Source organism: Perca flavescens, chromosome 16 (genome assembly GCF_004354835.1).
Source record: "Perca flavescens isolate YP-PL-M2 chromosome 16, PFLA_1.0, whole genome shotgun sequence".
In the NCBI taxonomy this organism is placed as follows: domain Eukaryota; kingdom Metazoa; phylum Chordata; class Actinopteri; order Perciformes; family Percidae; genus Perca; species Perca flavescens.
Genome location: NC_041346.1, coordinates 13,402,216 through 13,424,829, shown reverse-complemented (window position 1 = coordinate 13,424,829; position 22,614 = coordinate 13,402,216). Strand labels below are relative to the sequence as shown.

Here is a 22,614-nt window from a genome sequence, read left to right as displayed (position 1 = left end):
GCAAATTATATCCTATATATGCAATTTGATTTAATTGAATTAGTACCTGCCATTCTAGCATTATGCTTTTCTGTATGATATCTTTACTAACATTACCTTTATATTTTGTTATCCCTCTGCGTGCATTTAAAAAATTTTAATAGCTGTTTAAATTGGTGTTTTAAGGTTATGTTGCCTAACGTATTTCCAGGGACCATAGTTGACGTACGGCTAATTCTGATTCATTTACAGGATTGTAAGCTATATGAATGTGCAGTGACCAATAAATAAATGTATTCATTAAATAGCATAATAATACAAGGACATCAGAGGTAGCCTACATACAAACAAATGAGAATTGTATCAAAGCAAATAACAACATGGAAAAATGATGGCTTTTAAATATAATTATTAGCATTATAATAGTTGTGGAGTAGTATTTTTGATAGGTTGGTGTCTACAGTTTAATTTGAAGACTGGTGGGGGAAGCTCTGTTGTGTGTGTATTGCTGCTGGTTGGAGAGTGGTGTGCAGCAGCTGTGAGCCCTGCCCCGTTTATTTCCAACCCATTCTGTCAGGGAACCCACATGTTGGCTACTTCCACTCAGCAGTGATTCAACATGTGAACCGCCGGGATGATGCTGTGAAGATGATGGAAGATAGCAGCTAACCAAACACTGCTGATATGAAACGCATGGATTATGGCTCTGATATGGATATGTTGTCAAATCCTACTTTTTCTAAGTGTTTGTGTTAATGCATCGCTGCGTGATGGCGACGACACTTCCTGTGATGGAGCGTTTGATATTTATTTTGTTTTGGACAGGTGAGTCAATGCGGATCGTATCTCTCTGCATGCATGCAATGTTTGCTTTAATGAATAATGGAGCCACCAGGCACAGACCGATATATTAATGTAATACCCAAGTGCAGAGACTTGAGTCTTGACTCAGTCCTCTCCATGTATGGCTGTGTTTAGTTTTCCAACTTTCTCTGCTGCACGCATCACTCCAGGCTAGACACAGTGTTGTTGTTTTTTTTTTGCAGTCAGATGTCTTTACTCGCTTAAAGCTCCTCCAGAGTTCCTCTCGGTGGTGTATTAGGTTGCTGTTAAGTATAAATAAAACTAAGTCATGAGTTTACAACAACATATTAAATGATATGTTCTCTGTTTGTGCTATGCAACAACGGTCTTGGTCAATACATTGGCCAAGACCCATTGTGAAGCATCAAAACTTAATTACTTTAGCTTAATACATGAAATATGAGCTGTACAAATTGAGTTTGGTGTATTTGACTGATGGACACCTGTGTTGTCTTCAGGGTTGGTGTTAAGTCTTGTGCTGGATATGTCTGATGCTTTCTCTGGCGCTGGCTGTTTTTGCAGGTCGGGCAGTGTGTTTGGACACTGGCATGAGATCTATGGATTTGTGGAGCAGCTCACCAACAGGTTTGTCAGGTAAGCGTTGTATCACTCTCTTCTCAGATTTTAGGAATTTATACTAAATAGTCTCCATAAAATATGGAATATTACAAAACATTTGATAGCACAGTTCAAAACCAAGTGAAAAATGCTTTCCAGACAACCAGGCATATTACATTTTAACTACAGTCATATTTAAACTAATGAAAACAAAAGATTTTTTTTTTTAAACACTGAGGTGTTGTTATAGGTTTTTAAATTATAGTACAAACCTTAGTAGTGAGTAGAATGTAGGCCATATCTATTTTGGGCAGCAGACATTATACAAGGCCACCAACTGCTCTAAACCTCTCTGGGAAATATTGCGGAGGGTGTGTGGTGTGTGTGTGTGTGTGTGTGCGTGTGCGTGTGTGTGTGTGTGTGTGTGTGTGATATCTTTAGGTTTAATAAGAACACCGAGTAGGAACACCTTGCCAAAAAGTAACGCAGTATATATATACACTCACATATATATATATATATATATATCATCATATCATTATTATCGTATTTCATCAAGTCCTAATTGCCATTAATGTTTACACTCTACCGGTAATATATTTTCTGTCCAATCATAAGCAAATTAATATTTAATAGCAGTTACAGAAATCCTTTTTGTTGACGCGAGGACCAAACCCACTTATAATGTTTCCCCTTTTGTGCTGCAGATAAGATTCACAAGCTTCCTGTTTGTGTGTTTCAGTCCCAGGATGAGGGTTTCCTACATAGTCTTTTCAGCCAGAGCTATTGTAATATTGCCACTAACGGGAGACAGGTACCAGCTTCATGTTTTCAAACTTCCTTCATCTCTTTCTCTCCTTTTCTGCCTCACTGCCTAACCCATTTTCCTCCTCACCACTGAAAAACAGCATGCCACCGATAACAAGATCACACAGAAACTAAGCTCTTATCAGTCTCTATTTAAACTGTGTTGTCCAATATTTTGTGGTCTGCCTGCGTAGGTCTAAGATCGATGAGGGTCTGGAGAAGCTGAGCCAAATCAAACCTGCCGGTGAAACTTACATGCACGAAGGCATGAAAGCGGTAGGTACGCTCAGTGGGGTAGCACAGAATTCTGGACTCTGTACATAGGCATTCTCTATGGGCCTCACCCCACATCCACGGCTATTCATTCTAGTATCTTTGTGGGCCCTCCTCACATGAGGGCCCTGTATACTCAGTCCACTTTCCCCCCAGTCCGACACCCCTTGGTACGCTCATCTAACATTGTGATTGCCTGCCAGGAACCTTATTTCTAACACCGATGGTCACTTTAGTGTTTTTTTTTTTTTTTTTAACATGAACTGTCACTTAAAGGGGACATTTAACACAACAACAAACTAAACGTGCTTTAATTTTTAGAATAGAGTATGTAAAATCTACAACCAACAAACGGTTGGTTGCGGGCTATGTGCTTTGTATATTTGGGTCCATTGTGTCATACTGTATACTGGTATTTTAAAGTAAATTAGATATGTTATCGGATATTTCAAGCAGCTCCAATCGGGTCTGGCAACAGAAAATGTTTCAGCAATCCAAAACATGCAACAGTGAAAGTGTCATTATCATTTTAGGAGCAGCACACATGCACAGTGTATGTGTGAGTATCGCTATTTAGACTGAAGAGTCTTTCACTCTTCAGGTGTCAGAGCAGATGAAGACACAAACTGCACCGTCATCCAGCATCATTATCGTTCTGACTGATGGCAAGCTGGAGGTTTTCCCCTTTGAACTGACTCTACAGGAGGTATCACACACGCACACACACACGCACACACACACACACACACACACACACACACACACACACACACACACACACACACACACACACACACACACACACAACACACACACACACACACACACACACAGAGAGACACACGTTGCTGAAGATTATTCTAATGGTTCTTATTTTTTGTATTTTTATGATGTTTTCATGTGCTCTGTCTTCTTTTTGTTGTTTTTTATCTTGGGTTTCAAACAAAATGAATGTTTGAGGAGACACACTGACCGACACATACTTCTCGAATCCCTCTGTTGTTTTACTGAATTACAACACTCAAGGATCTGTGTATCATGTTGCATGAAATGAGCCAGTTGTTACATGGAATCAGCAAAACATGTATCACTTTAAAACCATATGGTATGTTTTGGAAAATGGCAAGTTTTAATTTACATATATATACTCGTGATCTTTTATCAATGATTTATTTCATAAACATAGGTTTACTGTATGTCAGTAGAAGCAGAACTTGATTTAGGACTTTCTTTGTGTTTTGCTTCTCAGGCTGACAAAGCCAGAGGGTTCGGAGCCAGAGTGTACTGTGTCGGGGTCATGGACTTTGACCACAAACAGGTAGGTTAACTCGCTGGCCTCTGACTGCCATGCAGCACTGTGAGAAAGAAAACATTTCTCTCTGTTACTTGTTTAAACACTGAGCTTGTATTTGTCTTTCTGTGTGTGTGTGTGTGTGTGTGTGTGTGTGTGTGTGTGTGTGTGTGTGTGTGTGTGTGTGTGTGTGTGTGTGTGTGTGTGTGTGTTAGTTTGGTTAGTTTGTGGTCAGATCTTCAATAGACTGTTGTTTTTGGCCCAGATTTATTAACACACCTTGACCTTGTTGCTTGGTCAGTTTAAGTTCAACTGGAGCCTCCTAAGGACAGAACAGCAGGGATTTATAGTGTGTGGTTTATGCTGCATTTGGTTTATGTCAAAACATGGAATCATTTATTTGAGGCAGCATGTTTTGAGTTATCATATCCTCGGAGAGACTTTGATTTATTCCTGTGCAGGTATCAAGTTATTGAAAGGGAGCATTGTGTTCAGGACAAAGAAATCAGAATGAAATCTTAATGTGTCCTCAAAGGTGTTTTTCATGCTGAATAAGAACCAGCCCAACTGTCTACTTTGTTGACTCTAAGAAATACAAAGAATGAAATGTATCCTATAAAATAACAAAATATTTAAGAACCACTGGTTCTCAGTTTTTCTAGCCATGATCTTTACTACAGTCAACATCAGGTCATAAGTTATCCTTAATCAAATCTACAGTGCAAGGGAAAAAAAACAGTAATTACATTAGTTGAGAAAGACGATACTACATTATTTCATTTAAAGTGGCATCCATTGTTGCGCAATCCCCGCCCTGAAGCATTCCATAATCACATTATAGTGACGGTACTGATCTGTCTAATAAGTATTCATAAGCATATCTGAATGGCTTCAAAATGACATAAGTCATGACTGGGAAAGTCTCCAGTAGTCAGCGGATGCAAGGGTTTCTCAGCCCGGTTACTGACCTAGTGTACTTTGTGGTCTGCGTAGGGAAGTAATTACATCACTCTCTAATTAAATAATGACGGGCAAGCTTCCTGTTCTGCAATCATTAAAGCAGGAGTTGAAAGCTTCAGCCAGCTGTCCAGAGCTTTCATCTCCTAGAAACAGCCTTTTCCTCCCTAAACGCTGCTAATGCACTGAACCCAAACGAGAAGACGACCTCCCGGAGAGGCAGCAAAAAAAATGAACACTGAAATGTAAACTGTTGATATATAACATAAAATGAAGTTGAAGGTAGGTCAGCTTTTCATTTTTGTCCCAGCTTGCTGAAATAGCAGACGGCACAGAACAAGTCTTCCCGGTGCTGTCCGGGTTTCATGCCCTCAAAGACATCGTCAACTCGGTGAGCTCACGTCATCACATATATATGTATAACAATGCACAAAAACATTCAGGGGCACACAGCGTGAGCGGGGCATCAGACTTAACAACCGTCATCTGTATCTCCACACAGATCCTGAAGCAGACGTGCGCAGATGTATTCACAATAGAGCCGTCGAGTGTTTGTGTGAATGGTAAGTGTTACAAACGCTCTAAAGCTGACCTGGGCTCGTTACACAAAGGCACACGGCTGCTGAAGGTTAGCCTAGCCGGTAACATAATCCCCCTGTCTCTTCTCACGTGTTGCGTTCAACGTGAGAATGAAACGTTAGTTTATTTTGTAAAGTGTAGGTATGTAGAGATCTTTTAAAAGACATGTAGAATAAATATACCTACACAAGTAGTTATGTATATCTTGTTGTACGTTTGCCATCTTATCGACATAATGTGAAAAATAGCTATTCCACTCTTCGAACCTGTGTTTTTTAGAAGGAACATTCATTTTTTGACCAGTTTTGACAGCTCTATCTTTATGTGTATTGGATTGAACAGATCAGATGAAAAATGAAAGGAGCCTTTTGTGTGCCTTTCACAGTCGTTTGTTGGTTTTCCTCACTCGTTTTCGAGCTGAACAGCCAATCCGATGAATTGGCTGACAGCCAGCGTTCGATTCACGAAGGCCGACGCTTGGCGACTGCGCGGGAAACACCGCACAAACTAGCGCGGTCGGTCGCCGTCGGCCCAACTTGAACCGACAGCTTGGTGCGTCAGGGCCTGAACTTGCCTGGATGAGTGTTTGTCTTTCTTACTTCTAGAGAATTGTGTCCGGCACTCAGCACCGCCCAAGACGATTGTGATTGTTTTTTTTGTTTTTTTAAAAAGCCAGTAAACCAGAACACGTTTTTTCTCCCATCCCGGAATGTTGTGTGGACTAGCCAGACCCTCCTCCGCAGCGCTGTGGAGGAAGGTCTGGCAATGCGAGACTAGTGCTGTGTTACTGACTCAACCAGGATCTGCATGGTTTGGCGTCTGAAGGTGGCTGCTTGCTCCGGTGACCACGCCGTAGCTTCGGATCCGCTCCGTCGGCGTCTTTCCTGGGCCAGCCCCGCTCTTCCTTGCTGTTGTAGTACAGGATTTAAAAGGTGTATTTACAAAAGTATGTGAAGTGGGAAAACAAGAAAGGCAAGAAAACTCTCTTTCTCTCAGTGCGTTTCTCCATGTAGTAGTGACTGGTTTGCAGCCCGTCGGCATGAGGCTGTTTTCCACTGCGGAAGCGATCTCCTCAATGAAACTCCACCATCATCTCCCCCCCCCCTCCCCCCCTTGTCACATGTCAGTGGTTGCCCTCAAAAGACCGGGTGTAACATAAGTTAGTGGTGAAGAGTTTGTAATGTTTGAATATAATAATGCACTAAACATATGGTGTAAATGATTATGTCAAATGCATTTTTAGCAACACTACCTTTAGTCTTTAGTGATGAAAATGTTGGTCTGTCGGTTGGTCTGGACTGAAGATTATTCTAATGGTTCTTATTTTTTTGGATTTTTTTTACAATGTTTTCATGTGCTCTGTGTTCTTTTTGTTGTTTTTATCCAGCATTTCAATCAAAATGAAGGTTGTTTGAGGAGACACACTGACTGATACTGTTGTTTTACTGAATTACAACACTCAAGGATATGTGTATAATGTTGCGTGAAATGAGCCAGTTGCTAAATGGAAGCAAAGCATGTATCACTCTAAAACCATTTTCAGTCTAGTCCAGACCGAAATATCTCAACAAAGATTTGTTGGATTGCCATAAAACGTTGTAGATAACTCACGGTCCCCAGAGGATGAAGCCTAATAGGCTCCCTTGACTTCCTTTTAGCGTCACTATGATGTTCACATTTGTCTTTTTAAGCTCAGTTAGTTTTCTTTTGCTCAGTCATTTGCTGTTTAATACGGTAATTGCTGTTTCTGTTTGCTGCGATGTAAGCACCATATGTCACAGTAGTGTAATGTGTGTCTGGTGTGTCTCAGAGTCTTTCAGTGTGGTGCTGAGGGGCAGTGGCTTCAGCGGATCCAGGAGGACAGACAACATTCTCTGCTCCCTCACTGTCAATCAAAAGACATACGGTCAGTAAATGCCACACACTCAAAACATTCTTCCACAGTTGTGCCTCAGAGGTCAGCGGATTCACAGTTGGCTTTTGCATGCTAATGCAAAGGATGCACTTATTTGTACCTTTATTGTATGAAGCAATTTTTCACGTTTACTCACCATTGAAGCCAAAACATGTGCTCAAGTACTGCAATACCCTTTGAGATAGCATCATCTAGGAGGTGAAATGTGATACGATGTGCAGATGTCTGTGCTGCAGTGGAAATCATGACGTCTAGAAACAAACAGTGGCTGCTTTTTATTGACTTCAGCCGGAGAACAGAGGACACATTATGAGACTGAGCAGAGGGAGGGAGGAAATGTTCTCTGTCTCATTAGTCTATTAAGAGATCGGTGTCCTCTTAATGTCACTGAGAGTACATGAAGGGAAAACACATGATTGTATCTTATCTTCCTTTTCTTCGTCTAACCAGCTTGTTTTTATCTGTTCTTCCGGATGGTCTTTTATTCTTTCCATTGCTATCATCCTTTTTGCTTTGAATTTTTTTATGCTGGCGGTGACGTGGCTGTGAAATATCTTTTATGAGGGGGAAAAAAATGTGAATACATGTTTCAATTAAAATACTTACTGGAGGTAGCATGGCATTGCAAATTACCAAACAAGATTCAAAAATCTTTCTTTTGTGTGTATTATGTACACACATGAAATGTAACATCATGACAGTAAAGGTACATAGCATCTTTGCATTGTGTAAAATTACATGATGTACAAATGCTAGGACTGTAAACTCATCCATGATCTATTGTCTTTCAGGACTTGAAACACCCTAAGTGCACGCAGTGGCAAATTTGTTTTGCGAGCCAAAGTGATGATGAACTAAATGATTTGTAACTTTTGTGTATTTTTTTCATTTTTTTTTGCAATATTTTTGCAAGAACATCCTTTCTTTATAGTCAGTAAGACTTTTCACAGTTTGTCCGTTTCTATTTCTTGTCAGACCAGAAGCCAAAAGTCGTCAGAGACGGCTATCTGCTGTGTCCAGCTCCTGTTCTGCACGAGGTCGGAGAGTAAGTCGAAACACACACACACACACACACACACACACACACACACACACACACACACACACACAGGTGGCTGTGTGTGATAAGAACAATGTGGAAGTATTAGCTTTATCAGCCCCAGTCCCACCACATCAAAACAAACAGTAGCCTCAGGAATTTCGTAATCTACAGCTGAGAAACCACACTTGTGTTTGAATACTGAAAAAGGTGACTAAAGCTTTCATATGACTTTTTGTTTGTTCTTTCTGTCCTGGTTTTTCTCTACTTTCTTTGTTGCACAGTATAACCCTTGTGATTAAAATCAGAGTCATGAGCAGCTCTGTACCCCATAAGCCTTTTCTCTCACTGTCAAGGCAATACTGAACCTGTGTTTACCTTAAAGTGCTCACATTATGCTTTTTGGCATTTCCTTTCCTTTATTGTGTTATATACACTACCGGTCAAAAGTTTTAGAACACCCCAATTGTTTTAGTTTTTTATTGAAATTTTAGCAGTTCAAGTCCAATGAATAGCTTGAAATGGTACAAAGGTAAGTGGTGAACTGCCTGAGGTTAAAAAAAAATAAGGTTACCCAAAACTGAAAAATAATGTACATTTCAGAATTTTACAAAAAGGCCTTTTTCAGGGAACAAGAAATGGGTTAACAACGTAAAGCTGTTCTGCAGCAATGGAGGTTGATCAAGCTTTGAAAGTTGGTGCTACCAATTCCCACAGGTGTTCCAACTTGTCTGGGTTACTTACAACCCCTCTGTTTGTATAAAAGTATTGTTGGAACACAATGTGGTACCATACCCTCATGAGCATTATTTGAACAGTATTGTACTGCAGAAAGTAGTGTGTTGCCATAAAAAGGCGGGAAAAAGGCAATTAACAATGAAAGAGAGACAAGCCATCATAACACTTAAGAATGTTTGTCTTTCCTACAGAGAAATTGCGAAGAAAGTTAAGGTGTCAGTGAGTACAGTATTCTTCACCATCAAAAGGCACTTAGAAACTGGGGGAAACTCTGACAGGACGAGGTCTGGCAGACCCAAAGCCACAACAGAATCAGAAGACAAGTTTCTGAGAGTCAACAGCTTGCGTGATAGGCGGCTCATAGGACAACAGCTTCAAGTACAGCTTAATAGTGGTCGTAAGAAGCAAGTCTCAGTTTCAACTGTAAAGAGAAGACTTCGAGCTGCAGGTTTGATAGGTCGAGTTACAGCAAGAAAGCCGTTGCTAAGACGTCAGAATAAGAAAAAGAGGCTTGCCTTATGGAGTTATATTACTGCCATTAGTCAAGAGCGCATTATTTCAATTTGTCTTTCAAATTGAAATAATGCGCTCTTGACTAATGGCAGTAATATAACTCCATATTGCCTGGGCCAAGAAACACTGCCAATGGACTACTGAAGACTGGAAGAAGGTGTTATGGACTGATGAATAAAAATTTGAAATCTTTGGTTCATCGCGCAGGATTTTTGTACGCTGTCGAGTAGGCGAAAAGATGGTTCCTCAGTGTGACATCAACTCTCAAACATGGAGGAGGAAGCATGACGGTCTGGGGCTGTTTTGCTGGATCCAGGGTCGGTGATTTGTACAGAGTGAAAGGCACCCTGAACCAAAACGGCTACCACAGCATTTTGCGGCGCCATGCAGTACCCTCTGGTATGCGCCTAGTTGGTCAGGGGTTCATCCTACAGCAAGATAATGACCCAAAACATAAGTCCAAGCTATGCCAGAACTACCTTAGCAAAAAAGAACAAGATGGTAAGCTTAAAAACATGGAGTGGCCAGAACAGTCACCAGACTTAAACCCCATTGAGCTGGTTTGGGATGAACTGGACAGAAAAGTGAAAGCAAAGCAACCTACAACTGCCACACATTTATGGGAACTTCTGCAACAGAGTTGGGAAGAACTTTCTGAAGAATATTTGATTTCCATATTTGATTTCCATTTCCATGATTTCTTTTTTAACTTAAATTCCTCATTTGTTCTATTCTTTCATTTCAGAGTACAATAAGACATTGAACTGCATGAATTTCAATAAAAACCTGGAAAAATTGGGGTGTTCTAAAACTTTTGACCGGTAGTGTATCTTTTTTGTGCATGTTATAGGTTTACAAAGTGAAAAAGCCCAAAGACCACCCCAAAGGGACTTACCATCTCCAACAGAAAACACTGTTCACAAACTGCTCCAAACAGCTCTATTGTAGTCCAGCCTTTACTTCAGAGACGAACATGCGTCACTTTGTAACAAACGTTATAATGCTCACCTAGCTGCTAGCGTGGCACTCCCTCACACTCTGCTTCTGATTAGCTAGTAGTCCTTACCTAGCTACTGTGCATGTGCGACTCCCTACAAAGATGGAACAGAAGTTAGATGCCTCACTCTGTAGCTAAAACAGACAGCTCAACACACAGGGTGAAAAGAGGAGCTGCAGCAATGTGCAGTACAACAAAAATATGGTGTTTTTTGAAAATTAAACCATGTAAACCTATTCTGATATAACCTCTAAATACAATTATGAACCTGAAAATGTGCATAATATGAGCACTTTAAATAGGAAAAGAAATTCATTGTTGTGAAAGAAAAAAATCAGCATGACATAATTTTATAACATCACTACCCTGGCATTTGTCTGACAATGCCGGATCAACCCAGGCTTAAAAAGAAAGTGCATCATTCGCCGGCACAACGCTATTTCATAAAGCTGATGGAAATTGATAAAACAACAATTAAACTATGTTTGTAGATCACCGTGCGTCAATTTATCCGTTTAGATCCATCAACATTTCTTCCTCTGACTAATCCGAACACTAGGCCTGTGCAAATACAGCGGGTTCAAATTAGAAACTATAAATCTGTTGTGTGCGTGATGGAGAGTTGAAAAGAGAACAATGTTTACAGTAGAACTATCAGCAGCTCAAAGTGTTGGATGAACTGAAGCCAGTCCGACCAGAATATCTCTGTGGCATTTAGAGAGTGAGCCAAAGCTGATTTAACTTCACCCACTTCAAGCAGCGCTCTCTCGCCCCCTCCTCTATCTGGCCCCAGTCGCCTCTCACTTCCCATGAGGTCTCACCCACTCTGTAACACTCTCTCATTACTAAAACACTAATTCATAGTTTGATTATTTCTCAGGGACAAAGCTTAAACAATCTCCGCTCAAGTCCAACCCTCAAAACCACTGGAACCAAACAGTATTAAACGGCAAACTATAATGGCAAATAAGGAAATCTGGTCAAAAAATGATAAGCATATGAATGGCAATGACTTCCTTTTTCACTGAGTCAATGTTCTTGGCACTAATAGCGCTGGAAGGCCAACAGGGAAACCAACACGGTTACCGAGAAACAGCCATATGGCAGTGCTTCTCAGACGTTGTAGCTGTAAACCCCATTCATTAACAATACATCAATAAAACTTCATATTTCACCACCATAAACACGCACATGCACCCTCTCACCATTCTCCTCTCAATTGTCCACCACACTGACGGCTTCGTGGACATCACATGTACATTTTAATAGGTCTGGAAGAAAAGCGTTTCATCTCCTGGTGTTGTTTTCTTCGATTTTGCCTAATAATTACAAGGTTCAGTGGTTAGCACTTCTGCCTCACAGCAAGAAGGTTCTGGGTTTGAACCCAGGTCTTCCTAGCCCTTTCTGTGTGGAGTTTGCATGTTCTCCCCGTGCTTGCGTGGATTTCCTCCAGGTGCTCCAGTTTCTTCCCACTACAGTTAACTGGCTAACACTGGTGCATTTACAGAAATGTGTTTGTTTACAGATTAATGTGCATTGTCCTAATCAAATAAATAAATCTTATTACAGATCAATTGATGTGCTGGTCAGCCTAAATAATGGACAATCCTACATCTCCAGTCCCATCACCATCTATGCTACAACTTGTGTGAGTATTAATCATATCGCTATATCACTAACTTTTTTATAAGTTACGATAGTATCACTACAGTATCAATACAGGCAATTCTGCAGTTTGCATAGTCAACATTTTACCCATCTTCCTATTATAATTGAAGAGGAAAGCATGCATCTTTAAAATTGGAAATAAGTTTCTGTGAGTAATGGTAAACACATGGCTCAGATCTCGGTGGTATTAGTGCTGGTGTAATGATAACACAAGATACATAAACACATGTCCAGGGTGCATGATGTAATGGGTGTAGTTGATTAGTGTGTGTTTATTGTAGTCAGATGGGACCTGGGTGCTCTGGTTGCTGTTGGCTCTGTTGCTGTTATTGGCTCTGGCTTTGTTCTGGTGGTTCTGGCCTCTGTGCTGCACTGTGGTGAGTTTACAGTCTATCTATCTCCAATTCAGGCCTCTTGGAAGCACAAACCATAATTCAGTGCTATTGTTATTTAAAGAAGTATAGCCCACAAGTTTCAGTGTTGTAATTTGGCCAGGGTTCCTATAGTAACACTCCTATTTAATTTCTCCATAGACAATGGTAGGTTTTTACTTTTTCATATTGTTTTACAGGTGATCAGAGACCCACCCCCCTCTCGTCCACCTCCTCCACCTCCTGTCATTGTGAGTAGACCACTGACTTGTTGAAATACATATTTCTCTTACATCATCAGTGTCTTATAAATCCATGCGGGCTGGGCACTTGTATGTGAATGAGAAAATAACCTAACTATCTAACAAACCACAGCTGTGTCTGATAGGCTGCAACACCTGTCAATCAAGCAAACACACTTAAAAAAAACCTCTCTTTTTAATAGAACAAGATATTTTTAAATGCCTCTAAGACATTTAAAATAAGTAGTGAAATCAGCTCTTTAGACCAGGGGTCTTCAACATTTTTTAAGCCAAGGACCCCTTAACTAAAACGGAGGCCAAGCAGGGACCCCCTGCTACATATATTGTATTAAATTAAGTTGCATATTAAACTGGGCCTACAATAACATGTACATATCTTTTTTAATAGCTTATTCTAAGCTATTAAAATAGCCTAATATTGTTGGCATGATTTCATAAATCATGTTTTAATGTTAAACATACATGCGGCACAGTGAATCCTTAGGATGAATCTATCTACTATGCAAATCTATATCTACTCTGTGGATGGCCTTAGTGACTACCTTACCTACAGGCCGGTTAGCAGTAGGGATTTATTATATTTGCTAATAATATGTTAGATTCATGTTGACTTTTGAAAAAACCTTAACATTAAAACATTAACAATGATTTGTAGGCCGCCCTGCATTGACTCTGAGGACCCCCTAGGGGTCCCGGACCCTCTGTTGAAGATCCCTGATTTAGACCATGAGGATAATTTTAAATGATAATAATTTCAAGATAAAAGAAGCTGAATAGATATCTATGGTGCTTTGTGGAGGCAGCATCTACTGACTGTTAGTGGTACTGCATCACTTGAGCAATGACCTCAGCCTTCAGCCAGGTTGGTTTCTATTCCACATTGACTCATTTGAAAATGTTAAATAATCACATTAAAGGAACACGCCGACTTATTGGGAATTTAGCTTACTCACCGTAACCCCCAGAGTTAGACAAGTCGATACATACCCTTCTCATCTCCGTGCGTGCTGTAATGCTGTCTGACGGCTCCAGCGGCATCAGGCCAGCACAGAACCTGCAGGTGAATGGTTCCAGTAATCCTACTGCTCCGAATAAGTGACAAAATAACGCCAACATGTTCCTATTTACATGTTGTGATTTATAAGTCTGGCGTGTACAAAAAACAACGTAACATGAGACACAGCCATCTTCAACAGTAAACAAACCGGGAACTATATTCTCAGGCGGAAGAATATAGTACTTGGGCGGAGTGATATGCTCGCAGCAAGCCTGTCTGAGAATATAGTTCCTGGTTTGTTTACTGTTAGAAGATGGCTGTGTCTCATGTTACGTTGTTTTTTGTACACGCTGTGACTCTATAAATCACAACATGTAAATAGGAACATGTTGGCGTTATTTTGTCACTTTTGTCACAATTCGGAGCAGTAGGCTAGTTGGAACCAGTTACCTGCAGGATCTGTGCTAGGCTAAGCTAATGCTGGAACCGTCAGACAGCCTTACAGCACGCACGGAGATGAGAAGGGTATGTATCGACTTGTCTTACTCTGGGGGTTACGGTGAATAAGCTAAATTCCCAATAAGTCAGCGTGTTCCTTTAAGTCTAGGTAGGATTGAATGGACCTAAAATGTAGATCATCATTTAAATTTTGGAAAGTAACAGTTTGAAATTCTGTGTTATCATTTAAAAGGTACAAGATGTGGCCGGGTTAGCTCAGTTGGTAGAGTAGGCGCACATATGTAGAGGTTTACTCTTCAACGCAGCAGCCACGGGTTCAACTCTGACCTGTGGCCCTTTGCTGCATGTCATTCCCCTCTCTCTCCTTTCATGTCTTCATCTGTCCTGTAGTAATAAAGACCTAAAAAATAATCTCACGATACACAGAGCTAGTTAACCCCCCCTCCTCCCCAAAAACTAATTGTAAAGTTATTTCAATTTACTTTTGCTGTTTTCAAGGAGCCAGAAGAAGATCTTTTGCCCAAACACAGGTGGCCCACAGTGGACGCTTCATACTATGGAGGCAGAGGTCCTGGAGGAATTAAACGCATGGAGGTGAAAAGAAATACGGAAACAATAATCATATTAAATATTCATAGTGTTTCACATTGACACCATTGTTTTTAACAACATTCATTTAGGCAAACTCCAACATTTGTGTTGACGAACACACACATTGGTTTTTGTGGAGTCGCTGTGTGTTCAGTGTCTCTTCTTAACTATTTGGCTGCTGTGCTTCCACTAACAGACAGCTCTCTCATGTCGGTCTTTTGTACCCATGGTCTGTATGTAGGTGCGTTGGGGCCAGATGGGGTCCACAGAGGAAGGGTCACGTCTCGAGAAAGCCAAAAATGCTGTGGTCACTATGCCGGAGGGGGCAGAGGAGCCCATCATGCATCGGCCTCCACCACGGCCGCCTCCGGTCTACAACCCCCCGTCACAATCCAAATGGTACACTCCCATCAAGGTGAGACAATAACCCTGCATATTGGTAGATAGTTACTGCTTTAAAGGTCCCATGGCATGAAAATGTCACTTTATGAGGTTTTTTAACATGAGTTCCCCCAGCCTGCCTTTGAGAAAAGGAAAGCTCAGATGGGCCGATCTGGAATGTTCTCCTTGTGAGGTCATAAGGAGCAAGGTTACCTCCCCTTTCTCTGCTTTGCCCGCCCAGAGAATTTAGCCCACCCATGAGAGAGAGACATCATGGCTTTCAAACGTGAAAAGTGGCATTTGGTCAAAGCCACATCCCCACCCTCCACCTTGCCCCCCCCCCCCCCCTCCCTCCTCAATAGCTACAGACACAGAAATGGCACATCCTAAGGAAAGCTCATTGTGGGACTGGCTCTAGTGGCTGTAATTCTGCACCAAGGCTGAATTTCGGGAAAGAGACTTCAGATACAGTATTAGGGCACCACTAAGGTCTATATAAAAGCATCCAAAGAGCACCATGTCATGGGACCTTTAAGGCTCAATATCTATGTGATTCTGACTCTATTGCGTGTGTGCATGTGCATGTTGTATATCATTCTTTATCTGCATTTTTATCTTGCATTTGTGTGTGTTGAATTAACATGATTTGACTTTCAGGGGCGTTTTGATGCACTGCGGGCATTACTGAGGAGACAGTACGACAGAGTGGCAATCATGAGGCCGACACCTCAGGACAAGGTGAAGAAACCTCTGCAGTATTTCCCTCCAAATCAATTCAACTTTCTTCTCAGATGGAAGAAAACACTGCTGCTTACCAATTTAGAATACTTTCATCATCATTTCTTCCTGCCAGACTGTCTGCAGTCACCAAGAAATAATTACGCTTTTGCCATAAAGCGTCACCAGTTAATTTGATTAGAGAATAGACCCAGTCTCTTGACTCCACAGCGATTTAATTAATTCATAACAGAAAATAATACAGCCCAACCTCCCCCCTCTAATTATCTACGCAATAGACAATTAACAGCTTACTGCATCAACTTATAAATAACGGTCTAAATATCAACGCTTGACAGCAGGAATAGGTTCCAGACAATGTTTTAGGATTGTTGTCTTCTTACAGTATTTACTTGTCTGATTTTGATGATTTGTCCCGCTGTGTGAGGCGTTCTACTGATTAAACTGATGGAAGTGCTCAAATCCAAGGCCAGCATTAACTCAAATGGGATATTTCCCATTTTTAACACCACTGCTCAGATAAATAAAACACATAAGATGCATTACATCCGGTGTTGTTTGATATCATATTGTGTTTACAGACTCTGCCACTTTACAGTATGTAATATACTCCATTTGTGGTTGATATAGATATCTGACTGTAGTGTCTGTCTTCGGTTGTCTCCAGGGCCGCTGCATCAACTTCACCAGAGTTCAGAGTCACTGATGTTCAGACGTGAGGATCAACACTTTTCACTTTATTCTAGTTTTTGGCCAAACGTGACAAGTTTGTACACTCAAGAGATGATTGTTTGGATTCAATGTGTATTGTAAATAAAAGCATTTACTATCTATAATATTCTAGTGTTGTTATTGCATTTAGAAATGTATTACCCATTTTGTTTTTTGTGCATCAGTTAAAAACCAAACCATGGAACACATTATTCAGTTATTCTGTTTATTTCAAAGAAAAATATACTCCTCTTTTCACAAAGACCTTCAGTACAAGTACCCTGACCGGTATAACAAATGATACATGAAAAAAACACTTATAAAATGAAACATAAAATTAGCTTACAAAAAAGAAAACAACAATAGCGTCACGTTCACTCATAGGCAGACTTTTAAGGATTGCATCACGCTCACATCATTATGAGATGAAGAGCAGGTTTAGGGTCCTGTTTGTATCCGACCTGCACGTACACATATCAGTTTGTGCCTCATTCAGACCCCACATCACACAGGAACTGGTGTTGCATTAACAAAAATTTGCTTACCAACACAGTCAGCCAACCTGCAACAAGCTCACGGTTACACTTCAGAGAAAGTACATAAAGAAAAAAACACTTTTTTTGAACCAAAATACAACTTAATACTGTATAGAAGGACGCCTTAAAATAAGTGTCACTAAACCCTATAGTACAATACACAAGAACCCACTGAAGTGCATTTGATTTTACGCGCATGATTAGCATGAGGTTTCTGACACTCGCACAATTTTGCATCACCGAGGCGTAGCCAAAGTGCACACATCACAACATTTTTAGAACCAAATAGCATGATTGATGAATGCAGCGTCTGTAAAAATGTCTTAGGAAATATGTAGCGGATTTGCATTCTGTGTTCAAATTAGATCAAAGGCTTGAATGACCAGGAAATAGCCGGAAATTGAAGCTGTGTGCAAACAGAGAAAAAATGGATTTGGATTGGATGTGGTGCAGTGATTGCCACTGTGCTCACGATGTTGTCATTACAATCAAGCACTCAATAAGACAACACTGCGGACAACACCACTTCTAAAAGCAGTTGTTAGCCGGTTACTTATAATACAAATCGATGACCTCTCTTTTCAGAGTGCGTCTCTCCTCTCTCTGTGGTTTCTGACTGAACTCAGCGCCGGATGTCCGCAGAGAAGCAGTGCTAATGTTGCAATGTAACCAATCGGGTCCATATCCGTCTTATTCATTCAGAGACAAAACCGGCCCTTTACCCTTCCATGGTATGAGTCCTTCCACAATTATGTTGTCGCCATGATGGAGGTCCACTGGAGATATAAACAAAATCCACATGTTTGACTACTTCTGCAGTAGTCTGAAATCCTTCTAAGTGCCTTGAACAGAGCTGATGATGAAGAAGAAGAAGAAGAAGAGCAGCTTCCGGGTCGATCCGAGTACTCCTTGGGAATCATTATGTTCAAAACTGCAGCATTAAGGTCCTTTGGCATCTGCTGAATTTCATCAGGGATTGTGACAGTATCCGATTTATAAATCATGTATGCTCCTTGTGAGCTCAAAGCCCACAAATTGTGATATATTCTTCTGTTGATGTGAGCGAGAATGTGGGCCCAGCTGTGTTTGTTGTGTCCATAAGATAATATGGAGGAACCTGTAGCTTTAAAATACCTCGTTCATTTACAGCGTGCAGAGCAGAGCAGATCGTTGTTCTCTTAGGACCGATTCTCTCGATGCAGAAGGGAAGATCTGTAGAACAGAACACCGATTATCTCGTCATTGTGTTAAATCGAGTCATTGTTGAGGTGGTTTGATCGTTTTGAATGTGTGCGTGTGTGAGTGTACACCCACCTGAGAGACCTACGACTATCTTTCTCCATGTTGTTCTCAGGTCCTTCGCTCTCGTACGAGGCCAGGTGCAGCTCTGCAGCATTGAAACAAGACGAAGCCTGAGTTGGATTTTTTCTCTCAACTTGGTGACTACACATGGCAGTCCAGCAATTTACATCGGATTGGATTAATGCATAATAGTGAATACCGTATTACTGACCGTCTTCGCTGAAGACAGGCGTGGTGACGAGGTACTGGAGGATCCGGCGGTCTCTGTCAAACGGACAGATCACCTGACGCCAAACCAGGAACTCGCTCACCTGCTTCGCAAGCTCCCAAAGTTTCTGTTGAGACACAATGACAACGGACTTTATTAACAACTGACACCAATTTCACAGAATGCATTAAGATCATAATGCACAACAAGCAGAGCATCTCAATAAAACGTTTCTTAATGTCATCTGAAGTGAAAAGAGAGGGAAACTGTATTGCTCTTTTTAGCCACAAGGGGGTGCCATTACACCACACGTGAAAGCCTTTTCTCAAAGCCTTAACTGTGGCTGCATCTCATGGCCCTTATTTGATAGCTCCTCAACTCCTCGGGAATCGGCTGAACCGGAAGTTGTTTTGTCCCTCCTCGGTGAAGGCCGTCTCAAAGCTCTCGTTTCTGCCCCGAGGACCGAGGAGCGGGCATCGAGGAGGGATCATCAAGGAGCTGTAGGGCGAGGATACACGAGAGCAGCCTTCCCGGAAGCCGTGCAGCTGAAGGAGTTGCTAACGCCGCCCACACAGCTGACTAATTCATGCGACGCTTCAGAGGAAAGGACGTCTCATCCCTCTAAAACACATTTGCTCGTTGCCTCTCTCCTCCCGTGATTTCCTCGCGTCTCTCCCGTGCTTCCTCATGGAAAGGACTAAGATGCGAGGAAGGGAGGCAAGTGGAGGACTCGAGGAGGCTATTTAAAAAAGGGCAGCGCATGACTGTCTAGCAGTTACATAGCGATCAAATCTTACTGTGTTTAAAAGAGCTTATAACCTCAACCTACAAACTGATTCATTGAAATACTGTCACTTTAAAAAACAATCTCTTAAATTGTGGACTGACCTCAAAATTGATGTGCCCGTTGGTCAGCCTGCTGGCACAGCCTTCATTCAGGAAGTAGATGTCTTTAATGAGGAGACTGAAGAAAGGAATCACAATCTGCAGGAAAGGGACAACAGCAAGTTTACAGGCACATTTCACATTTGGGACATTAGTTTTTTTTTTTTTATTTCTTTTGAGAAGACTCTCTCTTACCTTCTCCTGGCTGCTGTGTGCAGTCTCAGACCTCTGGGTGGCGCCACGGAGCGCAGTGCGGTAGTTGCTGAAGTTACTGGACGGGTCCATCTGGTGCTGAGTGAGGTCAGACAGAGCAGACATTGATCAAACATATGTTTGGAGTTGGGAATCTTACATTATTACATATACATATTTTCTCCTGTTACCTGTGGTGCTATTTATCAATCTAGATTGGTTTAATGGGAGTTGCCCAATGTTGGAGTTGATCGGCCGTAGAGATGCAAGTCTTCTCTCGATTATAAAAAAACTCATCAGCAGTATCTCTTTCCAGAAATTATGTCATTTGAGATTATCCACAGGCCTGGTTGTGAGCAATTTCATGTAGGAACTATTTTCTTTCTACTGAACTACACCTGCCAACCATATCACTGTGCAGAAGGAAGCGTACTCATGGATGAGAGGCTCGTCCTCCTCGGCTGAGCTGTAACCGTGGTTAGCCCATGCTGCTAGCATACCAGAGCTAACTCTCAGCTGAAGAGGAGGCTATTAATGTTTACATCTCACGCTGGCACGAGCGTGAGCCTTTCATCCATGAGTACATTTCCTATTTTTTTAGGCGCTTTGAGCACCACAAGCCGAGTGGCATCTAGTTCCATTATATTTGGTGAGAAGGCACACATCTCCACGGCCGATGTCTCCAACACTGGGCAACTTACACCGAAATATGTAGTTTTCATTTCAAACGATTAAAAGAAAATACAATATAATGCATGTACCAGTGAATCACTGATGTATGCAGGTTTTCTTACCTCCAGGATTTCGAACTTGTCAGTGTTGACTTTACTCCAGGTCTTCCTCAGTCTGGCAACAGGACTCATGTTCATCCCAGCTGGAAGAGAGAGGAAGCATAAGTATAAAGAGTATTTACAGAAACAAACATCAGTTTGTATTTCCTGGGAATGCTGGAAACCACAATACACTTCATCCCCCGAAATCACCTGTCATTCAAACAGTGTTTGCTGCGTTTGACTATCTGTTGGTGAAAGGCGAGTTTCTGTATGTTTGCTGTGGAATACTCACTGATGATGGCCATGAGGGAGTTGAAGTTGCCAATGTTGAAACACTCCTGAGCCACATCAATGAAGAACTCTATGATCCGCGCTCGGTGTTTCTTCTTCACTGGCTGGAATGACAGAACACAACAAGAAGTGAATCAAAGCCTCCTCAATCTCTGGCCTAAAGATGGCCAACTGGAGCTGCGTGGTTCAGAATGAAGAATTGCTCACAAAAGTGAAACAGAAACCTGCCAATGAACAACAAGAGTTCTGGTGTGTGTAAAATGATTTCTCGCTAACAGGCCATGTACGTGTACAGGTGACGTGAAGAAGACGACGGATTGCAAAATGGAGGAATTGAGAGAAAATAGCGAGGGGCGAAGAGAAGAGACAGGCCAGAGACGACAACGGAAAGTGTCCAAAAGTTTGGGAACATTTTAAGCTGAAACAAAACCAAAACTGTACAGTGTGTCTATTGTTAAACAGAACTAGCTTACCACAATAGCCCAACATCAATGCTTCCGCATCTCGGCAGAAAGCAAATAGTCTAGTGTTACGCAACTTAGTCCAGGTAGCAGACCCGACACAAGGCAACGTTAGCGTTAGCATTTAACGTAAATCCATATGATTGCTATGTGAGACGAAAGCTCACCGCTCGTCCGCCAGGTGACGCCAAACCCGGGGACCCCCAGCCGTCGGATGAGCGGTGAGCTCACACACTGCGGTGACTCAGAGCTGGTCAGCTGATTGTGTTAGTGGTTCATTTTTACGAGACCGGTCTTATTTTCTCTTTTCTATATTTACTATTGCTCCTCAATAAAAGCAAAAGTAGTTATACGTACAGTATCGCAATATTTTCTGTGGCAATACTGTATCGATACACAGACGCCAAGTATCAATCTATTATTATGTACGTGTAGGTCAGTCTGTCTGCTTCTCTGCAATCCCATATTGCAGCAATAAAATTGAAGTGAGATGAACAAAATGAGAAGTTTATCTTTTTAGATAAAACAGGTGTTGACAAAGTTTCCTTTTGGGGACATCATTTGAAATTGGTAAAAATTTGTAGTTGGAAAAAAAGGTAATCAACTGCAATATATCGCAGAATGTTTAAAATCGCAATAATATCGTATCGTGACATAAGTATCGTAATGATATCGCTTCATGAGGCCTCTGGTAATCCCCACCCCTATTATTTACTCGATTAATCGAAAATTAAAACCTTCAATAGCTGCCGTCCTAAAACAGGGAGAGACTTTGTTAATTTCTGAACTGTTCCTTTAAGATCAACGTACCATACAGATCTCAGTGGCCACCATGTAACTCAGTCTGTTGAACCAGTTGACGTAGGCCTCCAGGTTACTGGTTTTGCGCTTCCGGAAGAAACCCTAAAACAAAAAAAAAAACAAGAGGAGGGAGATGACATGGTCAATATACAAGCATGACAAGGATACATTTGTTTTTGTTTTTTTAGTAGTTCAGTATTTATATTATTTTAGAGACCAAAGAACTGTGGTCCTGTTTGTTATAGGTGAGAACAAAAGTGAACCAAGGGAAAAAACAATATAAAGGGATTATGGGTAGGTGACCGATGCAGCACCAAGATTTGATCCAACTCAAGTATTTTCTTTTTTTTCTTTTTTAAAGTAAATGCATTCATCTGTGTAATAAATGGAAATAGACATTAAGGTACCCTTACAGTTGGTTTTTTATATTCTTCTTGTTAGGATTTTGCCTTTTTTTTCTTTTCTATTTATTTTTT

General features: G+C 41.2%; 2 protein-coding genes across 6 annotated transcripts in view; one reads left to right on the top strand and one right to left on the bottom strand.

The window, feature by feature from the left end:
- The first annotated feature begins 507 nt into the window (after window positions 1-507).
- LOC114570914 (anthrax toxin receptor 2) lies at window positions 508-16,809 on the top strand. 3 transcript variants are annotated; one of them, XM_028601541.1, is made up of 17 exons: window positions 508-804; window positions 1,366-1,437; window positions 2,144-2,215; window positions 2,403-2,484; window positions 3,083-3,187; window positions 3,731-3,799; window positions 5,040-5,120; window positions 5,232-5,292; window positions 7,119-7,214; window positions 8,199-8,268; window positions 12,080-12,158; window positions 12,460-12,555; window positions 12,750-12,800; window positions 14,767-14,862; window positions 15,101-15,274; window positions 15,898-15,978; window positions 16,646-16,809. In XM_028601541.1, the coding sequence occupies exons 1-17, from the start codon at window positions 680-682 to the stop codon at window positions 16,682-16,684; spliced, it is 1,449 nt and encodes a 482-aa protein (XP_028457342.1). In that variant the 5' UTR covers window positions 508-679; the 3' UTR covers window positions 16,685-16,809. The 3 variants fall into 3 exon arrangements, with proteins under 3 accessions (XP_028457342.1, XP_028457343.1, XP_028457344.1); XM_028601542.1 differs by lacking the exon at window positions 12,460-12,555; XM_028601543.1 differs by lacking the exon at window positions 508-804 and having other exon boundaries at window positions 2,109-2,215.
- A 92-nt stretch (window positions 16,810-16,901) lies between these two features.
- The window catches only part of LOC114570635 (ras-GEF domain-containing family member 1B-B), a 51,748-nt gene continuing 46,035 nt past the window's right edge, over window positions 16,902-22,614 (bottom strand). For all 3 annotated transcript variants that reach the window (XM_028601026.1, XM_028601025.1, XM_028601027.1), the window contains 8 exons: window positions 22,148-22,240; window positions 20,878-20,980; window positions 20,607-20,686; window positions 19,816-19,911; window positions 19,624-19,719; window positions 18,739-18,862; window positions 18,540-18,612; window positions 16,902-18,437 (listed from right to left, as the gene is read on the bottom strand). In XM_028601026.1, the coding sequence (XP_028456827.1) occupies window positions 18,404-18,437; window positions 18,540-18,612; window positions 18,739-18,862; window positions 19,624-19,719; window positions 19,816-19,911; window positions 20,607-20,686; window positions 20,878-20,980; window positions 22,148-22,240 (699 nt within the window). In that variant the 3' untranslated portion in view covers window positions 16,902-18,403. The remainder of the gene's footprint in view (window positions 18,438-18,539; window positions 18,613-18,738; window positions 18,863-19,623; window positions 19,720-19,815; window positions 19,912-20,606; window positions 20,687-20,877; window positions 20,981-22,147; window positions 22,241-22,614) is intronic.

Coding starts and splice junctions, on each gene's coding strand:
- LOC114570914 (XM_028601541.1), top strand. CDS start 680: ATGGCTCTGATATGGATATGTTGTCAAATCCTACTTTTTCTAAGTGTT. Junction 2,216..2,402: donor TTGCCACTAACGGGAGACAG/GTACCAGCTTCA, acceptor CTGCCTGCGTAG/GTCTAAGATCGATGAGGGTC. Junction 7,215..8,198: donor TGTCAATCAAAAGACATACG/GTCAGTAAATGC, acceptor ATTTCTTGTCAG/ACCAGAAGCCAAAAGTCGTC.